Raw genomic sequence first — 24,480 nt, forward strand, 5'->3', positions numbered from 1 at the left:
TGGTCTAACGTTCCAAATTATGTTAATAATTTTATGCAAATGAAATATGGCCTCCAGCTCATTACAAGATATCAAGATGTCTTCTACATAGCAAATTACATGTTGTATTCACCGATCAAATTCAGAATTCTGCAAGTATTACAAATATATTGGGGTTTTTTAAAATCAAATGTAAATATCTTCTAAATATTTTTATATTTTATAATTTTCATTTTTATAATTATCCCTAATATTAAAACATAAACAACACATTTCATTCTATTGGATTAGAAACACTAATTATATGGCAGCTTCCCATGAAATGGATTCCAACAATAAGATTGTGATCACAAGTCCTGGAATTTATCAAATATCTTTTTTTTAGGAAAAAGTACTCCTCTATTAATACAGAACAAAAAGATTGCTCCATGTAAGAAAACAAGATAAATGTAGCTACCTTATACCACACATGAATTTAATCGGCATTCTCTGTTTGAGCAGCGCTATTTTCTATTACGGAACTACAGTTTTCCACAGTCTTATCAGAAAAGTATTTAAAAGATCAATTTGGGGATCTTCTAACCAGATCAAACCATGAGGAGCTAAGAGAGTGAGGGGAAAATGGGCCACTCCCATTACCAGGCGCGCATGCATGGGGGCCGCATGTACATTGCATTTTGGGGGTTCGGGCACGTGCTCGTGCATTCATGCACACATGCTTCAGGCACTCGTTCCGGAAAAGGTTAGCCATCACTGGCATAGGGTAATATGGTGCCAAAGGGATCTAAAATTCTTGAAGATCACACATGGCTGGTTCTCTACCAAGCCTGAGCACAGAACACAAAATAATGATCTTAACTTATAGGAAGAAAAAATCACTTGAATGCTATGGAGATACAAGGATCCTAAGTTGTAAGAGCAACTTAACAGTGGAAAAATTACCACAGGAAATTATGAGCTTTGCTTTACTTTGCTCAAAAAAGCTAGTCAACCATTTGTGTGTGCAACTGATTTAACATGGATTCCTGCACTGAGAACTTCATAGTCCTTCAACTCTGTGATTCTATAGCTCCATGTTCAAAAGTGTATTTGATAAAGATCTTGGGACCCTTAAAGGCTTAGTGAGAACTTGTGTTATATTTTGTTTGTTTGATAATTTGTATACTCATTCATCTCACCAACAAGCGACTCTGAGAAGTATACAACAAAGCAAAGCAGTCAGTAAATACCTGAAAACCATTACCATTATTAATTATTATATAATTAATTAATAATTATAGAACATTAAAACATCAGTGAAAAAACTATAAAAACAGAAGAACAGAGAAATCACAGATGAAGAGATGTTAATAATAAAAAAGGTACCTCACTAGTTCAGCTGTCCCCTATGTGCCCCAGACCTGCTGGCATAATCAGGACTTAAGAGACTTTCAGAAGAGAGGAAGCCGATCTCACCTCAGGGGGAAGATTATTCCACAGTGCAGCACCCAGTAGAAAAGGCCTGCCACCCAGAGCCTGTCAAATGGGGTTCCATAGCCAAAGGAATCCATAACATCCATGCCTTTCTGCTAGTACTGGTGGGGCAGGCAGATTAAATCAGGGAGAAGCAGTCCCTCAGGTAACCCAGCCCTATGCCCATTTATTTGGCAAATAAAACTGCTTGAATCTTGGTGTGCTACAGTTTTTGACAGAGTAAAGGCAAGACATCATTTGATTCTATAGCTATCTATAATGGATGTTTTTAGCTTAGCAATCCAAAACTGAGAAATGTGTTTGAGGACTGAAGTTATATTACAATCTTTATCCTTTGAGGTTTTCAGCGTCTGCATGCTATAGATATATGGTAAATTCTTATTTGAGAGAAATAATAGTAGTTATATATGTTAATGAAGAGACAGGCTTTAAAAAAGACAAGCTTAGGTTCAACAATCTGTGACAACTACTGCGCTGTACCCTAAGCCAAACCCACTGAAGCTTTTAAGCAGCTTACCTTAAAAGTCTCTAAGTCAAGCATTTTCAGTTCTTATGGCAGTTCCAGAGTAAACGGAATCCATTAATTTAGGAAAAGGAAAATATTCAACTTTTTAACTGCAAGTCATGTTAATTTTGTTCATCCTTATATCAATGCAATCCTAGATGGCACTAGAAGGTCAAAGAAAAGCAGTTCTTGGCAGAACATGAAAGGGAGCATGATTAACAAAATTACTTATATCTCAATGCACAACATAATAGTGACATTCTCATCAGTGAATATAAGTAATCTGACCTAGTGGTTTTCTGTCTGATTCTCTGAAAACCTATCTCCATTCAAAACTGTCAAATGGAATTCTTTGTTGAGGTCATAAACCAGTTCTTATGGAACTGATGATGAAATTTCTTATTACTACTATGTGACACTTTTTCAAGAGAAATTGCAATGTGGAAGAAGACAGCAAAGGGATTCAGTAGTTGGAAGGGCAGCAGTTCCTTTAATTCTTACCAATATCAGTAATATTTATTTAATTAAACAACAGAAAATGCTTGATGTAGTGGTTAAGGCATCAGGAAAGAAACTGGGAGACTTTGAGTTCTAGTGTCGTTTTAGGCACAAAGCCAGCTGGGTGATCTTGGGCCAGTCACTCTCTCTCTGACCTAGGAAAGAGGCAATGGCACCCCAATTCTGAAAAACCTTGCACAAAAACTGTAGGGACTAGTCCAGGCAGTTACCAAGGGTCAATAATAATTCAAATACACACACACACACACACACACACACACACACACACACACACACAAAGGGGGGGAGGTTTTTGCCTTATAGGGGATGGATGTGTGGGTGGATGGATCTGTATATAAAATCTATGTATATTTGTTTTGATAAGGAAATACATTTTTTTCATTTCAAGGAAAGTTTAAATCCAAAACTTATCTTGCCACTGGAATACTTAAGACAAGAACAGTGTACACAGTATGTTCACTGGTAACAGAAAATTATTTAATAGTATGATTCTTTTGATCCATAATATATGAATTTTTATTAATAAGTTTCTCTTAAAACTGTAGGTTTAATTATTTTTCTTTTGTAATAATAAATAGAAATAACAAAACTAAACAACAAAAATCCAAATTATTCAAGAACAGAATATGCAGGAAAATTATGAATGGGTGGGAATGAAAGAAAGTTCAGGAAAAAAAAGAGTGGGCCATTCAGACATTCCAGAATGAAGGAGGATGGAGACTGGCAAGTACCTGTCTGGCTTTTTAAATAATAATGTTTTAATATTTTTTTTAATTTAATAATTTTATAAAATTTTATAAATACAACACTAAAGTCTAATACAAACTTACAAAAATATAAAAAGTAAAAAGTACAAAAAAGAAAATAAAAAATAAAGGATATATAAAAAATGTCTTCCATCTCCCTTCAGTCAAATACAATTTCAATAACTTATACTTCTCTAGTAGTTCAATTTTTAAAATCTCTCTTCTTCCTATATCACATCCCTTATCAATAAGCAAATTATAAAGCCTTGTCATTCAGTCCTAATCAGCAAAAGTCTATTTAAAGCTACCAGAAATAGTAAAATATACACTCTAATCTTAGCTGAACAAATCCATTTTGTATTCCAATTTATTATATTCTTTAAGAAATAAAGCAGAAGCCTCATCATTCAGTCCTGGTTTTAAAAAATCCATTAATGGCAACTAGAAACCATAACATACATATTTTAACCCTAGTCAAATAAGTTTATTTTATATTCCTTCCATTTACTTTTAAAAAGCTTGGTCTTAATCCTGCTGAAAAATGTTCTACAAGTTGATTTCTTATCATTTTCTCTTTTCTCTGCCTCCTTTCAGAAATTGCTTCAGTAGTTTAATGTATCCCTTCTGTAAATCCAAGATAAGAAGGCTTTCCAACTCACTCTTCTGATTATTTGTATGTCCCTTTTAGTTATTAAGATATCAACTGGTTTCATATTATTGTGGCATCTTTTTCTATATCACTCTTGCAGTCTGGCAATTTTAAATCCATTTTCAGATCCACAGCATCTTTTTTCATTATCATTGTTGTAGTCTGATATTTTTTTTTAATCCATTTTCAAAACCACATTCAAATCAATTTCAGGCTATATTTTATCGAGTAAAATTTGTTCTTCTTCTGTATCTTCTTAAATCCCTTTTATAGTGTCAGACAAGCTTGAAAGTAATTTCTAAGTACACTGTTCTCAAACAGCTTTAATTTCTTTTATGGTCAAGTAATATTGCTCCATTGTATTAATGGGTTTTTTCTCCTTCAACTATAATCCCTTTGGTCCCCTATAATCAACCTTCAAAGACCCCTCTTATCATATGTTTATTTTCCAACCAACAAAACTGTCCCATGTGAGGACTTCTTATATTTAATTTCACACTCTTCATATTTTTTTATATAAAATGTTGAACAACCCACAGGAAATACTCTTTCAAGTTCACCCCTTAACTTTCCAAAATAAACAGTCTTATTCCCCTTATACTTTTTCCTAAAAATTAGAGTTTTTCTTTTTAATCCTTAATCATAAATGAAGCTTCTTTCTTCCAAGCCAGAAGGAAACGTTCTAGTATGATGAAACTTGTTCTTCCGAAGGTTCTTAACATCTAGAAAATTAATAACAAGCAACTTCCTAAAGTAGTTTAAAAGAAGGCTGGCAAACGCAGCATTCGAATGAAGGCATCAAACCCTGGCTTAGGCAGAATGATTTTCCCTTGGCTCCCAGAGCTCTCAACTCTTGTTGGCTATGGAGCAAACCTATAGGTGATCCTAGTGATCACCTAGTCTTCTCCTTGAACCAAAGAGAAGTTCCAAAGAGCCATTCCTTTCACTAGCTCGTCTTTCCACCACAGCCATCTAGTCTGCTCTCATGCAGTCATCTTCTGTCTGACATTACTTCCCAAGAAGTCTAGTATCTTTCTGTTTTGAATACATAACTTAAACATAAATCTACATATATCTAGATATAGCAAAGGAAAGAATGTAAATATCAACCTGACATAATTATTTATGCAGAAGACTAGTGTAAGACAGTATGGCAGGGTGGATTTGATTTAAATCAAGTCAATTTAAATCACGACTTATATCATGATTTAAATCACTAGTAAAAAGGCTTGATTTAAATCAACTCAATTTAAATCATAATTTTTAAAGAGCAACTGTCACCTCTGTCCCGCAGCAGCTCCTCCTCTGACGGCTGTTGACTCACCGACAGTCCCATTCACTGTTGTGGCAGTGACACAACAAGGTGAGGGATGTGGCAGGCAGCAGGTGAGTGGATGCCCGCTAACAGCCACTGCCATGATGGATCTGAAATGACAGGTGCTCTTTTAATATATTTATAATCTGCTTAGAAAGTTTCACTTTAATTTTTACTGCTTGCCCTTCCTCCTCTCACTTAGAGCCTGGTGGTAAAGATGCATTTCTCTTCAAACAATCATACAGTTTGTAGTGTAGTTTGTAAAACAATGGGATAAAGGAATATTCCTGAACTTTGTTTTATGATTTATCTCATGGTTACTGTGAAATTGTTGAATGCATCAATGCAGTGCATGTTATCTCAGCTTGCAGAGCTTGGATTCAATGAATGAGTTTACCAAAACTGTAAATATTGCAGAATATACAGCCTCATGCTACATAACTAAGCTCCATTTCATGCTGAATAAACTAAATTATTAATGTATCTTAAATAGAAAACTATCTTTAGATAGATTTTTATTCCAAAAGTGTTTTATTAAAATAAATTTGATAAAAATAAAAAAATCCGATTTAAATCAAAAAATCCAATTTTTTTAAAAAAGATCATCGATTTTTATCCACCCTGCAGCATCATAATGAAAGGTGGAACAAGCTATTTTGAGGGTAGGTCAAAAGTGGGAAAAAGTTAGTATGGAAGCAAAGGAAAGAAGTGAAAGGATCCACAGTGAAAGAAGAACCATTGTAAGAGAAAATGAAAAAACTTACCTGAAAAAAATAGAAGATGTATTAATCTCACAAGAGAATGAATTGGAAATGGGCATAAGAAAAGAAGATATTTGAACAGACTGAAAATAATTGCATTATAAAGTTTCACAGAACGGAAGTTGTCTTACCTGTACATCCCTTTTCTGGGTGCTGCAACTACAATCCATAGCTGGGTTGTTTCCTCATTTGCTTGACTCGACTGGGTGACATTTTTTCTACTTTCTTCATGCTGTGGTCACGCCCCCAAGTCCCATCATGCACCAGTCTTTCACGAAGGCGCGACCCATCTACACAGGTAAGGTGTAACCAAGAACAAAAGGCAATAAAAGATAAACAGTACAATGCCCACAAAAAAATGGAGCAGGAAGCCCCAAACAAACAACAGGTAGGGAGGGGATGGATTGTAGTCGCAGCACCCAGAAAAGGGACGTTCAGGTAAGACAACGTCCATTTTCCAGTGTGCTGCTCCTACAATCCATAGCTGGGATATACCCAAGCTTAAACCCCAAGGGCGGGAGGCTGACTGCTCCCGGAGTCCTGCGCAACATGAACACTCTGGAGCACCCTTTGACCAAAGGAAGCCTCAGCTGAGGCGAAGGCATCAATCCTATAATGTCTAATGAAGGGTGTAACCAAAGACCACGTGGCGGCACGACAAATGTCAGAAACCGACACCTGAGTGGCCCAGGCAGCCGTGGTCGCAGCACTGCGTGTAGAGTGAGGCAGAATTCTGCCTGGAAGGGGCCTCACTTTCTGTTCATAGGCAGTTGAGATACACTCCTTGATCCACCTGCTCACCGTGGGGGGGGGGATATCTTTTGGCCCATGGATGCCGGATGGAATGAAACCAGCAGGGCCTCAGTTCTCCTGAAGGACGCTGTACGACGAATGTAGCGGCGAAGGGCCCTGCGAACATCCAGGGTGTGCCAGTCCTTCTCGCGCTGGTGCCGAGGTGAAGGGCAAAAGTCTGGTAAGATGAGCTCCTGGGCCCGGTGAAACCAGGAGTTCACCTTCGGGAGGAATGTCGGGTCCAGCCGGAGGACAACGGTGTTTGCATGGAAAATATAGAGGTCCTTCCTAATTGACAAGGCGGTAAGTTCAGAAATCCTCCTGGCAGATGTGACTGCCAGGAGAAGAAAGGCCACCTTCTATGACAGGAATTTGAGTGGAACGGAGCCCAAAGACTCAAACGGAGGTAACATGAGTGCCTGCAGAACCAACGAGAGATCCCATGTCGGGTAGCGATGAATCGGAGGTGGGCGCAAGTTCATAGCCCCATGAAGGAAACCTCTAATCAACAGATGGTGCGACAATGAGGGATAAGCTGCACACCTGATGACTGTAGACAGAGCCGCCGTCTGTTGGTGTAGGGTGAACGGGGACAAACCCTTGTCCAAGCCAGATTGAAGAAAGTCCAGAATGTCCGAAATCTGTGCCAAAGTGGGGTTCACATGGCTGCTGGAACACCAGGCGCAAAAGGCTCTCCAAGTGGCCTCGTAGATCCGAGATGTTGACGGTCAACGGGAGGCCTGTATCGTGCTGATGACAGCATCGGAGAGACGATCCTTCCTCAGGATGACCCTTTCAAATGCCAGATGGCCAATTGGAGCCACTGAGGCTCTGGGTGGCTTATGGCCCCCTGGCATAAGGAGACTCGCTAAGGAGGGATCACCCACGGCTGGACGACGGAGAGCACCACCAGATCGGCGTACCACGGGCGATGAGGCCAGTTGGATGCCACTAACAAAACCTCGGCCCTCTTGTCCAAAAGTTTCCGAATCACCCGCGGAATCAGCGGGATTGGGGGGAACGCGTACAAGAGGCCTCTGGACCAACGGCACCTGAGAGTGTTGTGGTCCTCCGTCGTCGGGCATGGATATCTGGTCACATAGTGGGGAAGCTGAGCGTTCGATTGACTGGCAAAGAGATCGACCACTGGCATCCCGAATCGAAGCGTCACCTCCCAGAACAGTCTGGGGTGAAGTTGCTACTCTGCCGGCTCTATCAGCTCCCTGCTGAGCCAATCGGTGCGAACGTTGTCGACACCCGAGATATGGTCTGCCACGAGGGAAAGGACGTGCTGCTCCGCCCAGGCCAAGAGATGTTTCGCCTCTGACATCAGGGCCCTGGACCTTGTGCCCCCTTCCTTGTTCACATGGGCCTTGGCGGAGACGGTGTCCGTGAGGACCAAGATGTGCTGACCCTCCAGATGGGGCTAGACCAACGGCCCTGCACCATCAGATTGCGGAAATGTGCCCCCCAACCTAGAAGACTGGCGTCGGACGTCAGCGTCAGATGGTTCGGTTCCAGAAAGAAGGAGCCTCGAGTCAGGGCTGGGCCCAACCACCAGCGCAGTGACAGACATATCTGGGGAGGAAGGGCGACCTTGTATCTGGGGAGGAAGGGCGACCTTGTGGAGCGAGTCGCTGCGGCCAGACCGTTGGAAGGGGAGGAGGAACCATTGCAGAGGTCTCATGTAGGGGTGAGCCCAAGGCACGATCGAAAAACACAAGACCATCTTCCCCAACAGTTGTGAGAGATGGAGAAGCGGAACTGACCGGTGCGCCACAACCAGACGGATCAAGTCGGAAATACTCTGGGTCCGGTCTGTACAGAGTCTATTATTGCCCCAAGATGTTGAAGCCGGGTTGCCGGGGTTAAATGGCTTTTTGGAACGTTTATCGAGAACCCATGACTCTGGAAGCCCCTGATCACCAGATCGAGATCCCGCAGGGCTTGCTCTCTGGAAGACGACAGGACCAGGATGCTGTCAAGGTAACATAAGACCCTCACCAGCAGGGCCCGGAGTGTCGTCACTACGACTGCCACAAGTTTGGTGAACGTCCATGGGGCTAAGGATAGCCCAAAGGGCATGGCACAATACTGATAATGGTCGTTCCCATACTGGAATCGTAGGTACCCGCCGATGGGCGGGGTTCACCAGGACATGGAGGTATGCCTCCCTGAGGTCGACAGATTGCAGAAGATTCCCTCGTCGAACCCCCCTAGGATGAAGCGGAGAAAGTGCATTATGAATCTGCAGTAACATACCGACAGATTCAGATGTTTTAAGTTCAAAATGCCTCTCTATCCCCCGGAGTTCTTGGGAACCAAAAACAGGACAGAATAGAAGCCTGTTCCGCGCTGATCCGACGGCACCGGCTCTATCGCCTTGATACGTAAGAGAAAATGAATCTCCTCCCGCAGCAGCCTGTCCTTCTCGACCAAAGAAGGGGCCGGACAGCAGACATGGCGAGATGGAGGGCGACCAACGAACTCGATGGTGAGGCCGGAGGTGATGGTACGGCGAACCCAAGCGTCCATGGTTGAGTGCTCCCATTGGCGGTAAAAAAGTTGTAGACGGCCGCCAATGGGGCCTAGCGTCCTGCAGTCACTTCCCCCGGCAAAACTGCTTGTACCCAGAACCACGGAAGGGACGTTTGATGGACGAGGAACTTCTGCCTCGTCTCTAAATCGCTGTCTATCAGTAGAACGATCGACCTCATGAAAGAAGGGGCACTGCGAATAGGACCCCCTGGGTCCTGAGGAAGTCTGAAAGGGCTGGCGCTGTGAGTAGAGTGTATAACACTCCGGTCTGCGGTACAAAGTCGGTAGAACTTTCTGCTTATCTTTATCCTCCACCACCACCGGATCAAGAATGGACCCGAATAGATTAAGGCTTAGTAAGGTGCAGCTGCCAGTCTCCATTTGGCTTTGACGTCAGCCCTCCAGCCAAAAAAGGTGGCAAGAAGTCACAGAAGATGCCAAGGCTCGCGAAGCAAATTTCACCGAGTTTAATGAGGCGTCTGCCGAGTACTCAGTGGCTGCCACAATTTTATTTATATCCTGATGTAGTTTATTTATATCCTGCCTCCGGGGGCAGCCTCTCCTGGAGTTGACGCAGCCAAATCAGCGATGCTCTGTTGAAGAAAGAGGTTGCCGTTGCAGTTTTGATCGCCCAGGCCACTGCCTGGTGCGTTTTACGAAAAGCAAGTTCCATCTTCCGGTCCTCAGACTTGAGAGCGTCGAGATAATCAGCGGAAAGTAAGGAAGAGGATGTCAGACTCGCCACCGGTGGGTCAACAATCGGTAGGGCCAAAAGTCCCTCCAACTCCAGAGCTGCGCAATACAGTCTCTTATCCTGACTACTAGGGGCCGTTAGAGACCCAGGTTGAGACCAAGGCAACTGCAGAACGTCCGAAAAAAGTTTTGGATGAAATCCTTGCCCGGCTTGGAAGAAGAAAAGAGAACATCATGGGGCCCGGCCGAAGAGGAAGGCTTGCTAGGCAACGCCTCAGGAATTCCCATGTTAGTTGTCTGACGCGCCTTATGCAAGAGCGACTTAAATAAGGACGGCCTGAACAAGCCCGAGAAAGCCGGAGCATCCGGAAACATATCCTCGTCATCAGAAAGCTCAATGTCCTCTGGAGCCGCCTCATCACGTTCAGAATCTTCCAAGGAGGCCATATCCACACGTGCAGGCGACCGAGATCGGAACTGACCAGCCGGACGAGAGAGCGGTTGCGGCAACGGAGCCTGGGGCGGCTGAAGGGATGCCTGTTGAATGCCAGCGGACAGCAAGGAGGATAGCGCAGAAGACAACAGGGTCTGGAAATCCATCTGCGGAGGCCCGCAGCAGTCAGTGTGAATGTCGCTGTTGGTTGGTGTGGCAACGGCGGAGTAGGGTCAGTCAACCCAACCGCAGAAACATCTGTCAAAGACAGCGACGCCCACTTGGAGAGGCTTCGGGAACGAATCAAAAAATCCCCAGCGCCCGAAGGTGCCCCCCCTGGAGTCGGGGTTGGAAGGTGATCCCCTGGCACATCAGCAACCAAAGGGGGGTGCACAGACGGAGGAGTCGGCCAGTCAGGAGCGAAAACCGAAGAAACAGCTGCTTGTTGTGCATTCTCGCACTGGCGCTCGAGCGCTTTGTGGCGTCTCAACCCGTCCTTTTCCTCCGCCAGGGACGATTTGGGCTGGCGGGCGGGCTGAGAGAAAGACACCGAGCGTACTCGACGAGTAGCCTTGTGTTTGGCCGAAGACCTAGGTGGACTGGCCTCGTGCTCAAGGTCTGAAGACAGTGAAGAGTCCACCATTACCGCCATCAAACTAACAATATATATATAGAGAGAGAGATTTTTTAAAAAAAAAAAAAACAGGAAGTAACTATTTACAGTTGAAGAAGAGGATGGCTCGAGACATCAAGGGCCCTCACAATCGCACAGGACACCCTCCTGGACGTCTATCTCGGCTTGTCGTTCGTTCAGAACTGCGATAGGAAATAATCACCAGTAACGCACAGAGAATCAGGGTTTACTTTGGCAATGATAAGCTTGCAGTCAAAAGTAAAGTACAAGTCGGTGTTTTGGTTCAAAGTCAGCGCTGGGTGTAATCACACCACAGCGCTATTTAACAAAAACTCAGCCCCTTAAACATACATCCGGTGATTATCAATCAAGCACCCCCCACTCCCTTAACAGTAACAGCTGCGAGCACCAGAGCAGCGAGGACAGCAGAATCGGAGAGGCCCGGCAACGTCATCAATCATCGCCCTGAATGCTGCTATCCAGGAACTGTTTGTGTGTTCGCTGCGGCTGCTTATCTCCACTCCTTCATCTCCCACACCCCCCATCGATGGCGAGCTCCGGTAGGACTCGACAGTTTATGGAAATGACCCAGGAAAACGGGCCAAATTGTCCAAAAGCCCCACGGTGGAATTGGTGTAAACACTGGACCACCTGGTGCTAGTTAGCAAGGACTCTAGGTAAACCAGGGGCGGCCCACTGATGGCTGAAAATGAATTACTGCCGCAGTCTATTCCAGAGATGGAGCTCCGGCGTTGAATCAAAAGGGTAGAAGAGCCACGAAAACAAAGGCCCCCAACAAAATGGCGTTCCCCTCAACAGAAATTAACGGCCTCAGCAGTCCCGCACGGGCCTCCGTAGACAGCGGCAGTTGCCCTCAACAAATATGGTCGCCTTAGCGGAGCAATCAGGCAGGGCAACACAATGGTGGCTTTCGCCCTCAACCAAAATGGCAGCCGCCAGAGTGTAAAACGGGCAAGCCAAAATGGCGCTCGGGACTGGACGAAATGTGGTGGGAAGGATTGTTCCAAAATGGCGGTCAGGCAACAAGCCGGGCGGTAAACGGAAAATGGTGTCACAGCTACGCCACTGATGGACGCCCCAAGCCTCTCACCACAACGAGCCAGAAGCAGTCCCAAGTGATCTCCGAAGCCTTGCTGCCTTGATCAGGGAAGAAATCGGGTAGCGGGCGAGAGCACTCCCGCCGCTCCGCACCAGGAGCAATTCTGCCAATGTCAGAGCCTGCAGAGCAAACTGTGCAGCAACTCTGGAGTCGCCACTACCGAGAGCTATAAAAGGGTGATGGTGAGGGTGGGTATGCCGGCGGACCGGGAACCCAACACACACACCGGCGGCTAAATGCCTCAGGAAGGGAACTGCCCCTAAGGGTCGGAATCCCCCAGCTGCAACTGGCGATTGGCAAGAGAGTGGGCGTGGGACGGCCTGGAGCCCCAGACACGTCACGACACCCAGCAGCAGGCAAACTCAAAAAGCTTTCACCGAAGGAAAAATTTCAATAAAACAATAAAGAAAAAGTCCTAAACGCACTACAACAAGAAGGCACGAAGAAAAATTCCACCAGTCTTGTCAGAGACTGAGTGAAAGACTGGTGCATGATGGGAATTGGGGGCGTGACCACAGCACGAAGAAAGTAGAAAAAATGTCACCCAGTCGAGTCAAGCAAATGAGGAAACAACCCAGCTATGGATTGTAAGAGCAGCACACTGGAAAAATATGTGGAGTTAAATTAATGGCAAGTAGGAAAAAGGATGCTTGTTCGAAAGAGACTGTGGATGACAAAATATTATATTAAAAATCATTTCTACAAATAAATGAGGAAACATTGCATAATACATATAGAGAAAATAAAATATTTGCAAAATATAATAAAAAAGAACATGAACATTAAACTTAAAAAGGGGGGAAATGCAGAGTCAAATCAATGTAATTTAGTAATACATCAAAGAGTGAATTAGAAATGAATACCATCAATGTCAATTTCCAAGAAAAATATTGATGAGAAATTAGTCATAAATGAGGATGGTGACATCCTCAGTACAGTTTTTTCCTTTGTAGTTCCTTGATTAGACTATTGTTCCTTGCTTGGTTGTCTGGTGGTAATCCCTATGAATCTGGATCTTGGCTGTTGGAGGTGATGCGTTATGATTTTTTGTTTCAAAACAAACCATACCACCACCAACAGTGGCAACGCAAGCTACTGTATGTAAACAGGAAGCAAATTCCACATTCCCCCAATGAAATGTCTGCCAGTGAACAACCAAGCACAGAGAGCACCAAGGACTCCACAGTTCAACCCTGAGTTACATATATTTTCTTCTATTGAAATAGGAAGAATGCCATTTTTGTTCTATTAGACAAACGGAAAGAAAAGAAGAGTGAAAATAGAAACTACAGGGGAATGAGTTTACTCACCATGGGAAGGAATGTATTTAACTGCATTCTGAGTGAGACGGGACAAAAGGCTACTTGTGAGAAGATGTTACCTCATGTTAAGCAGAAAGTCTGCAGAACAGATTTTTGGTTTTTAGTAAATCACATAGAAATTTATGAACGTAAGAAAGTAATTTTATTGTATGTTAGTTAATAAAAAAGTAATAAAATAAATGGGCCTGATTTGTGATATGTTTTGCATGAATATGTTTTTAAAGGATGGTTGCTGAATGCAATGATGGTAGTATAAAATATAAAGTAAAGCATACATGAGAATAAATAGAATGCTTAGCAAACAGGTGAGCACTGAGCAAGAAATAATTTTGTGCAATGTTTAGTTAGTTAATGCACATAGATAAATTTATAGGGAATGCTTGTGATGACATTAGGTGCAGGTGTGGGTAAAGGATATTATGCATAATATATAAGCAAGGAGATGGGAATTGGAATATTTTATAGCAAATGTTAGCTAGCTGATATAGCACAATAAAACAGGAAACAAATATACTGAAGACCAAGATAGTTCTGTCTGACAAGGAAAACAGGTTTAATTAATCATTGCTAGGTTACATATAAATGAGGAAAAGTTGTTACTCTAATAGAATGACAAACATCTTTAATAATAGGAAAATGTTAAAATGTGCAAATCCAAGTAGGACAATACAGTATGTGATCCTACAAGTTTGTTAAAAGAATAAAAATCACTAATTACAAAACATGTTTCTGCCCATTGTGGTCCATGAAAGAGAGAATTAGGCATGTTAAGAAAAATATTTCTAGCAAAACCATTGCTAATCATGGTCACATAATTGTAGAGCACTGCAACCAGCCATAAATGCAGGACAGTTAGCAAGCGACATGTAGGGAGCTGATATAGGAACTTCAAAATTGGGTCACAACTAGCTTTGGGGGGGGGGTGATCTATCATCATTTCAAATATCCACTAAACAATGAGTCATTAAGTCAAAGGATACCTTTATCTTAATATTCTAACATATTATGAAGGCACAATACAGTGCTGCAATTCATAATATACAATAAACACTGAATTGGACCAACTGGCATGAGTATCAAAATGAACACTATCCAGCTGCCTGAAACAGCTGGCACAATTACCTAAATATGTAACAATTAAACCCCTGAATCAACATATGCCTAACTCTGCAAACAGCAATGCAGAATTCTGCCATTCTAACAGTAATTGATGGCTTCAGATCGGCCAAATCTGCAGAGATAAGCAAATATAGCAATTATCAGACTTACTTGGCCCATTCACTAAAAGGCAATGGCAGCAGTGTGGGCAGTTATTTACAGTAAAACGAACAATACAAGAGACCACAACACACCGTTTCAAATTCTCCCTTTCACATGGGAAAAGTCCCTCACCAAGGAGAACGGAGAGAAATATACTCCACTGAACACTATTCTCTACCATATTTCAAAATCACAAGGTTATTCAGGAAACTAGAGCTTGAAAAGATTAAAAAACCCTCCTATATAGTTTATATGTGACATTTACCTCAAATCTTTTATATATAGTACCTATACATACAAAGTTATTATTTGCTATCTAAAAATCTGTTTAGCATGCCATATCACTAGGAGATTAGAAAATTAGAGTAAAAAACCCATACAGGCTTAATTTCTTTTTAAGTACCTTCCCATGTACGTTTAGCTGAAAATTATCAAGCACACTATGGGAAGCTAATCCTACTGGGAGACAATATAATTTTTTTACCAAAAATAAAAAAGTCAAAGCCATGCTCTACCCTCAACCTTAATTAAGCTTTTTCCAGCTATCATAATCCACATTTTTAAAAATGTTCAAAGAAATGTAAATTGTATTCTTTGCACTTTTGAAAAATCATGAAACAAATTAATGAGTTCATATAACACCTAAGCAAAACAAGGATAAGAATGCAGTTCTGCAGCCATGCAATTTTGCATTAAAGCTTTACCAGATTAAAAATCCTTATGAATTTAATTTTACTCTAAGAAAATTATTATCATACAACTTACAGATTCTAGACAAATATAAATTTTATGTTATATTTTAATTTGTAAAAAACAAAATTTCATTTATGAGTACTCATTCGAATAATACAGAATATATCAATAATTAAACAAGGCATGTCTGTTTTATTGTTTTATTGTTATTGTTATTTTTAATGAAGATTCCTAGCCAGGAGAAGCCATGGCAGCTACCCCCTGGAACATCCTACCCATTAGGATCTGTCCCAACTTTTTGGCCTTCCATAAAGGTCTTAAAACCTGGCTCTGCCAGTTGGCCTGTGGCCCAGATGGGGTTATATGATCCTAGAGGTGGTTGCTCGATTAAATGGATGTTCCCATCTCCACTCTATTCTATATGCCCCACTCACTATCTTAGCTATTTCTTAAATTTAATGTATTTATTGTTACTATTTTAATCTTTTATAATAACAGTTGCATTGAATTGCAAGCTGTTCAGAATCATGTGACAATGAGATGGGTGGCAAATAATTTTAGTAAATAAATTAATTACTAGCTTTAAAAAAAAAACCAGAATGATCCTTTAAGTTCAGCTGGAGTCTGACAGCACCTTTTCCACTTAACAGATTTAAATTAAACACATAAACTTTCATGAACAGCAACATCTCATGAAGTGTACAACCAGACTCCTAATTTTTTTTGGCTACTAAAGGTTGTCCTCAACTTACAATTCATTTAGTGACTGTTCGAAATCATAACGGCATTGAAAAAACTGATTTATGACTATTTTTCACACTTACATCCGTTGCACCATCTTCATGGTCATATGATCAAAATTCAAATGCTTGAGAACTGGCTCATATTTATGATGTTTGCAGTGTCCCGGGGTCATGTAATCCCCTTTTGCAAATTTCTAACAAGCAAAGACAATGGGGAATCCAGATTCACTTAACAACCATGTGACTAACAACTGCAGAGGTTCACTTAACAATTGTGGCAAGAAAGATCATAAAATGGGGCAAAACTCACTTAGCAAATGTCTCACTTAGCAACAGAAATGTTGGGCTCAATTGTGGTCATAAGTCAAGGACTTCCCGTATTGACTAATGTGGTTTTCCTTCAACATCAAGCCCTTACTTAAGATCACCCTATTTTTAAAATTCTTTTAAGTATTCTTCTGGTTTTTCGAAAGGTATATGTTGTCCAGTAGATGGCACCACTAGCATGAAGTTCATACAATGTGAAAAAAGAATTGCGGTCTCCATACCTTAAAGATGTACCTTAAAACATTTTGCAATGCATACATGCACAAAATTAATAGATACATATCATATATCTTGAACAGATAAAGATTGTGACACTTTACAATTTTCCTAAGCGCACATACATTTACTTAGATGTGCCATTTGTTTTCAGAGAGCTTTAAGTGGATAGCAGAATACAGGCTTCTTGTAATACAAATTTGACAAGTTTAAGATGTCACAAAAACAATGTAATGCAGTGTTTAGGGTTTAGATTTGGATTGGAGGCCCAGATCTTGGGCCTCCAATCTTTGATTTGATAACTTAAGCTAGTCACTCTCTCTTAGCTTAATTTACCACAATGAAACTCCCATGTAAGTCCCAGAAAAAAATGAGGTATGCTCTTTACACAGCTACAATTATTCATAAACATTTAAATATGATTTTGGAGTTTTAAAATCAACAGGATTCTACAATTAACAGATCAAACAAAAGAAAATTCATGCTCTATTTTCAATTTTATAATTCAATATCTTGTTTTAGTCAAACGAATTGCATCATCTTAAACAATTCAACTAAAAATCATGAAGAATTCAGCCTTCACTGAGATTTGCATTATTAAATTGGATGGACACATTCAGTACACTAATAAGGAAATTTTTCAGTAAACTGAAGAAGTAAACTGAAGAATTTATTTTTCTGAACCAGAGAGTACGTTAAACAACCCCAAAGAATACATTAAAATTGGAACAATCTCACAATAATTTTAATACCTTTTGAAGTTTATAGGGGCCATAATGAGATTAGGTATTCCAAGCTGAGGAATTCATTATGACTATATGCCAAATATTTTTATTTCCCCATAATTATAGGTTGGAAATCAGAAGGCCTCCATTACAGGTAGTTTTCAACATACGACTACAACTAGGACCAGAATCTCAGTCATTTAATGAAGAAGATTTTAAACGAGATGCCCATGTAACTAAATCACTCAGCAATCACAATCCCAACTCTCCCAATTATGGTCACTGAGACTGTGTGGGTTATTAAGTTGATGAAGAGAAAGAACTGCCTGTACTCCTTCGGCAGCCAGTTCTTTCACTTTGTCAACAACCTGTGTAGTTATTAATAACTTGCAAAACATTTAATAACCTGCAGGGCACTTGACAACCTGCAGGAAAGCAAGCAGCTTCCCATGTATGGAAGGGAACTTCTGCACTGGACTGGAGAAACCAAGCTCAGATCTGAAGATCCCAGCTTTGTTTCTGCAGCCCATTGAGGATTCCACCATCACAAGGAGATGGAAGGGAGGGAAATCCTTTGTCAAGTGACAGTAGCTTGCAATCTTCCCTGCTGACCGGGGAGCAGAGAAAATTGCAAATGGCGATCAATGAGCATGGGGTGCTGGTGAATAGGTTGCCAAGCACTCAGGTCATGATTACATGACCCAGGGGCAGTGCCATGTCTTACAACAACCAGAAGAGCTTTACTGATCATAAAGCACCCTTTCCAAGCATTCATAATTTCAAATGGTTAAACAACCGCTCGTAAATTGAGAATTCCCTTTATGAATGACAAAGAAGCTCAGTTCTCCAAAGCCTTAGGTAAATAAGCATAAGTGTACACATATCAGGAAGGGGACTAATTCACATATAAAGGCCAAAGTACAGACACTCATAAGTGTCTTACCTCATAAGATCAACTGCTAAAACTCTCAGCTGCCAAATAGTTTAATCCAGGTTGGAAGTCCAAGGTAATTTTTTTAAATATTTCAGAAAAAGTAGGAATGGTGCTCATTGTGACTAATAAAATATAGTTATCCTTTTTTTGCCCTATTTTTTTTACAAATATATACTAAAATATGAAGAATAACTTCAAAATCAAAACATTATAAATCACTGGAATAATTAGAAAAATCTATAGAGAAGCTATGGCCTTTTTTCTCTATAACCTGCTTTAATAAATTTGTAAAAAAATATATTGAAACATACCAAACCAGCTGTAAGTGATGGAGCAGATTGTCCTAATGATTGATTTCTCATGCGGACCAGATTTGATGATTCCCCAGATGGCTGTCCTAATGTGTGTGCCACTCCACTGTGCATACTTGTGGATAATGGAAGTAACTGCTTTCCTTTAAGGAAAAAAGTCTGTTTTAGTTGTTCATTCACAAATTTGCAACACTTCAATTATAGAATACAATGAATGAGCTTAAAGGAACAATTTTAACACAAATGTCTTAAATCACATTGGCTCTGGATAAGACGTTTTACAAAAAGAGCTCTTGATCACATATATTTAAATGATGCAGCCAAGGTGTCATGCCATCAGAGCCTGAATCAGTGGAGGAGGATGAGCCAGAGCTGGAGCCGACGGAGATCGAGGGAGCAGCTTCATTGGTTTCGGAGAAATGTGAGGAGCAGCAGGACGAGGCAGTCCAGGGCCCCTCAGGATTGGGATGGCTTGTTAGCAGGGAGGAACGGGGGCAGGATGACCAAGGAACGGCAAGCAGTGGAAATGAGGAGCGATGGAGCTCAGGCGATGAGCAAGGACCGCCCCCTCGTGATCCCTGAGCACGGAGAGTGGAGAAAAGGCATCAACAGCAAAGGCTGACACAATGACTCGGGAGGAGAATGCCCTGCCCCTCTTCACAAGGCACACCTGGCGACTGAAATTTAGGGAGACGCTGTGGGAAGGGGCGTTTGTTGGGAACAAACGCTGAATTTGTAGGTTTTGTCTGCCGTTGCAAACATTTGGAGTTTGCAAGACTGCTTGTGTCTTCCTTGCTTCATGGACTCATTGTTTGTTCCTTGCTTCGTGGACTCATTTCCCAGTTCCTTTGCTTTGCTGAACTATAAAGAGCCGAGATGGCGCAGTGGTTAGGGTGCAGTACTGCAGCTACTTCAGCTGACTGCTAGTTCAGCAGATCAGCGGATCAAATCTCACCGGCTCAAGGTTGACTCAGCCTTCCATCCTTCCAAGGTGAATAAAATGAGGACCCAGATTATTAGGGGGCAATATGCTATTTAGTATACTGTCTTTGGTGTAAGCCGCCCAGAGTCCTCGGAGAATGGGCAGCATAGAAATATGACTAATAAAATAAAATAAAATAAAATAAGCTGCTGTGTGTGTGCACACGCACGCTTTGCTCTGGGATTTGCCAAGAACATGGGAGCATTTGGGGAAATTTGGAGCATTAAAGGGGAGTTTGAATTCTCAGCTGGCTGTGTGGCTTTTGTGCCTTATCCGGGGTCATCACACAAGGCATCAACAAATACCTTGTTTATTTGTGATATGAAACTAAATTGTATATATCTGCAAATGGTTTAACCATGCAATATTATATTGCTACTATATTTGTAATTTGATATATGCTGAATAAACCAATTTTAATTCTATCATTGTTCTTACAGATTTTAAGCATATATTTTTAAGTTATAGTTCTTAATTTCATAGTTTCTACATCTTTACTTTACACTGGTCAAAGTTTAAAATCAAGCTATTATATAATTGCACTAAATTACCTGATAAAGAGCTGGCTAAACTACCTCTTCGCAGCTTGCAGTCATCCTGGCTCAGTTGTCGCTGGAGTTTACTTTTTCCAGTAGATGAAAAGATGTCAGGATTGCTGAATTTTCGGCAGCGCAAAGGAATGGATTCTGTTACAACATCCTAGAAAAAAAGGCAAAAAAATAGAGTAAGCTTACTCTACAAAAGTTCATGAGGACTTGCATGGTTTTGATTCCCTAATAGAAATAGATAAGAAATGTATTAACACAAAACTATTTTAATAATTTGAAGTGCAGCTATTGTATTAAATGAAAAATGTTGCCATTCTTAAGTTCTGATTTACTGTCATGCAAAAGAGAATTAATATACAGTACATAAGGCATCCATGAAAAGTATTGGAAATTTCAAATGGTGTAAAATATACCAATTAGGCTATTAACTAGTGCATAATATTGGGACCTCATTACACTCAAGTTTAATAATCTTACACTGGTTTTCAATATTTTTCTGGGCACTTCAAATGTGTTGCTTTGACCCTTAATTTTCTTGGAATTTTAATTGTTTTTATTAGATTTTAGCTAATTATAAGTTAGACTTGTGTTATCCCACGCTGCAGTAAGTCCAGATGGATATCATGGTCAAAGGTATCAAAGGCCACTGAAAAATCCCAAAGCATTAAGAGTATTGCGCTTCATCCCAGGTTCCTATGTAGATCTTGTGTCATCAGTTTCTGTGTCTTACCCTGATTTGAATCCCGAGTGAAAAGGGTTAGGAAAATCCCCTTCCTGGAATCAGTTCTGGTGGGGAAATGGCAAACTGATGTTCCATGGACCATGGGTGACATTACAGTTGAAAAGCAGCTGGATATAGGATTCAGACTGCTGAAAATTTTCTCCAGATGAAGATTAGATTTTGAGATTACCCATAGGCACTCCAGACAGCTGTTTCAGGTGAGTTGATGGCAGAAACACGCAGTTGTTTATGATCAACTGAGAGTCACAGGACCCCATCATGCTCTCAATCATTAATGTAGCCTTTTTTGGGGACTCAAAAATCTCAAATCTCATCTGTTTACCCACTTTGGAATTTACTTTTTTTCTTACTATTTATTAAGACAGAAAAATCTTCAAATCACAAGTTTGATTTCCACTGCATGGGGCCCCTTCAATCCATTTAATTTTTTTTTTTTTAATTTTTTATTGTAAACAAACATACACATATAGACATAGACGTTAAAACAAACTAGACATAAACTAACTATACAATGAAATCAAGTCATATAACTTGCACTTTGAAAGTAGAGTTACTTCGGTAATTATATATCAATATATCTATATATATTATCTTTCATCTTGTATCAATGTTTATATAACGATATTTCCTTTTGTTTGCTTATTTTTGTGTCCTTGGGTGGTATTCTCTTTTTTCGTGTCTTTTTTATCTAACCATTTGTACCATTCTTGCCAAATTAAGTAAAAGTCTGTATCTTCTTTTCCTTGTATTTCTCTGGTCAATTTATCCATTTCTGCACATTCCATAATTTTTTGTATTATTTTCTCTTCTGGTGGCGTGTTTTCCAATTTCCACATTTGTGCGAAGACGATTCTAGCTGCGGTTAAGATGTGTATTATCAAGTATTGTGTCTCTTTTTTATAGTCCTTTGTCAATATACCTAGTAGATAGGTTTCTGGTCTGAGGGGTACTTTTTGGGCGGTAATTTCTCCTTCAATCCATTTAAAAAGAAATAAACTTATATGACTATAGTTTTGTATGAGTTTTATATTATCTAATATATAGCATAAGGGTAATTATTCAAAATCAATGGAAAAGCTACCATAAGGTTGCAAAGGGTGATCACAACCATGGAATACTGTGACTGCATAGTTGGACTCACCTAATGATGGCAACTGGGACTGCTGCAACTTCCATCATGGCATAGTCATGTGATATTGCACTTTACAACTATGTTGCTTAGCGCAGAATTGCCTGTCCCAATTACTATCTTTAAATGAGGACTATCTGTAAAGCCAGATCTAGGGACAATCTCTTCAACCAAAGATATACCACTGTGTCTCTTTCAAGGTGCCTGTCATCACCTCCCTCTCCCAATGTTGTGTTGATAATCTATCCAGTATACTATGCAATTCTTCAGAATTCACAAGATTAAAGGAATTCCAGTTCATACTGCAAAATTTTATTTCTGATAACTCTTCAGATTCCAGCTATGCAGAGTCCTGATTGCAGCAAATCTAGCTACTAAGGCACTGATATAGTAAGGGTGGAGGAGTATGAATAATTTGCTCTCTGAACACCACTGCATAGGTTTGAACATGAACTGCTTCACATGTTCTGTCAAGTTCTTATTCAGTCTTCCGTCACCTCTGCTCTAAGAGCTTCTTCTACTGCTTTATCTCCCACAGATCTTCACTAAACCATTGAACCCCAAGAATCTGAAGAAAGGAAGAGGATACCTGGAATGATTTTCTCAGCACTTTGGCAACCTCGAATTAACTCACCAGGCATTCAATATATTGAGAATATTCTCAAGTGTCGGGATTCATAAAATGAGGCAGAGTTTCTAACAATACTCAGTGATTTGAAACAATAACTAGACTCAAGGAAATCAGGAAGTAATTCAACCATATCCAAAGACCTCATACAACATAGCCCTTCAGATCATGTACCAGCTGTTCTGGGACAAAAACCAACTACATGTGTAAATCACCTGCATGAGTCAGAGCTGAAACTCCCTCAGAAAACCCAGTTGAATGGAGGTCATGAACTCTCAGGTTTTCCCAGAGATTCTGCCCCCTCATAAACTGAAAATAAAAGTACTCCAGCATAAAAGCCAGGGACAACAGGTTTTTCCAATCCAAGTCTGCAATAAAATCCAAGAACCTATGAAGAGAATCTGTCATGCAGCAAGGCAGAAAAACATGAGGAAAATCCTTAATTTGTCCTTGCAACCATCACATATGCGCACTCAAAGCCTATTACCTTCAAGTTATCACTAAGAATTATCCCTACTTCTCCCCTACCTAGGACCTGCACTAGTATAGGACCCAGAAAAGTATCCTATAAGAATTTACCTATCCTATGACATAGATATTCTCTAGCAATCTGATTTTGGTAAAATAATTCAGATCCAAGTATTTTCCAGAGCAAAGCTGTGGACAAATGTAGTTTATTATGGAAAGGACTAGCATTTATCATCAGAAACCTGAGACTGAAACTTCAATCAAATCAGTCACCAAGATCTAGATTGAGGTGACTGGGAGACAAATGATAACTAATATCAAATTACTAACTATCCTTTCCCTGGAATGGTTTTCTGTCTTCGTCATCATCATCCAAGTTCATAATTCCTAAGGACTCTTGGTCCTTGATACACAGAAGCAATATACAATAAAAGTTATATAAAGAAAAGGTCTACACACTAATAAAAACACAGAATAAATTAATAAAACTAAGATGGACTCCAGGCCCAAATGCCCTCTAGAAAAGTTCTGTTTTAAGCAGATTCTGGAAGGAAATCAGGCTGGGGTCCAATGAAATATCCACTAAAAAGCCAGTCTAGAGAACTGGCACAGCCATTAAAAATCAGCACTACTGAACCTCCCTTCTCTCCCCAATCTTCCTAAAGTTGGACACCACTGATAGTTTCTCCTAGGAAGCCTAACTGGCCAGTTCTAATTTTGATGAGAGAATGAGACCCTGCAGATAACTAGGTGACAAGCCATATTAGGGCTTTAAAGATTAATATAAACATTTGCAAGGGAGTGGCCATCAGGCAGATCTCTCCTGCCCTCCCCTCCACCAACTGGAACTATCCACCAAAGGAAGGAGTAGAACCACTGGAACTCAGTGTCCCCAACCCTCTTTGGAAGTCCAGAAGGATATCATGGTCAATAATATGAAAACCAGTGAGAAGTCTAAAAGAATCAGAATAGATATATATTTCCATCCAGGTCCCAACAAAGTAATCTACTAATATACCTAATGACATCTCATATCTTTGCCAGAACCCTGATTGTAGGGAGTCCAGATAGTCCACTTTTAATCTTCTCCAAAGAGAGAATGTTGGAAATACTTATAAATCTCTGGATCCAAAGTGGGATTCTTCAAGTGAGGTGACTCTGAAGGATTGAGTTTATTTAACTTTAGTAAATATTTCTATCCCCGCTCTTTGTCTATACAGTACTGAAATAAGTGTAACACTGGCCAGTTGAGGCTTTGTTTTCCTTTTGAGAGAAAATCAATGTAAAACACAAAA

General features: G+C 40.6%; 1 protein-coding gene across 4 annotated transcripts in view; it reads right to left on the minus strand.

The window, feature by feature from the left end:
• The window catches only part of MAST2 (microtubule associated serine/threonine kinase 2), a 175,652-nt gene that overhangs the window by 142,207 nt on the left and 8,965 nt on the right, over positions 1-24,480 (minus strand). For all 4 annotated transcript variants that reach the window (XM_070941371.1, XM_070941372.1, XM_070941370.1 and 1 more), the window contains exons 2-3: positions 20,222-20,369; positions 18,689-18,831 (exon numbers count right to left, since the gene is read on the minus strand). In XM_070941371.1, coding sequence (XP_070797472.1) covers positions 18,689-18,831; positions 20,222-20,369 — 291 coding nt within the window. The remainder of the gene's footprint in view (positions 1-18,688; positions 18,832-20,221; positions 20,370-24,480) is intronic.

The sequence above is a fragment of the Pituophis catenifer genome, unplaced genomic scaffold, assembly GCF_029215685.1.
Source record: "Pituophis catenifer annectens isolate HBS135680 unplaced genomic scaffold, rPitCat1.0.hap2 SCAF_3, whole genome shotgun sequence".
Lineage (NCBI taxonomy): Eukaryota > Metazoa > Chordata > Lepidosauria > Squamata > Colubridae > Pituophis > Pituophis catenifer.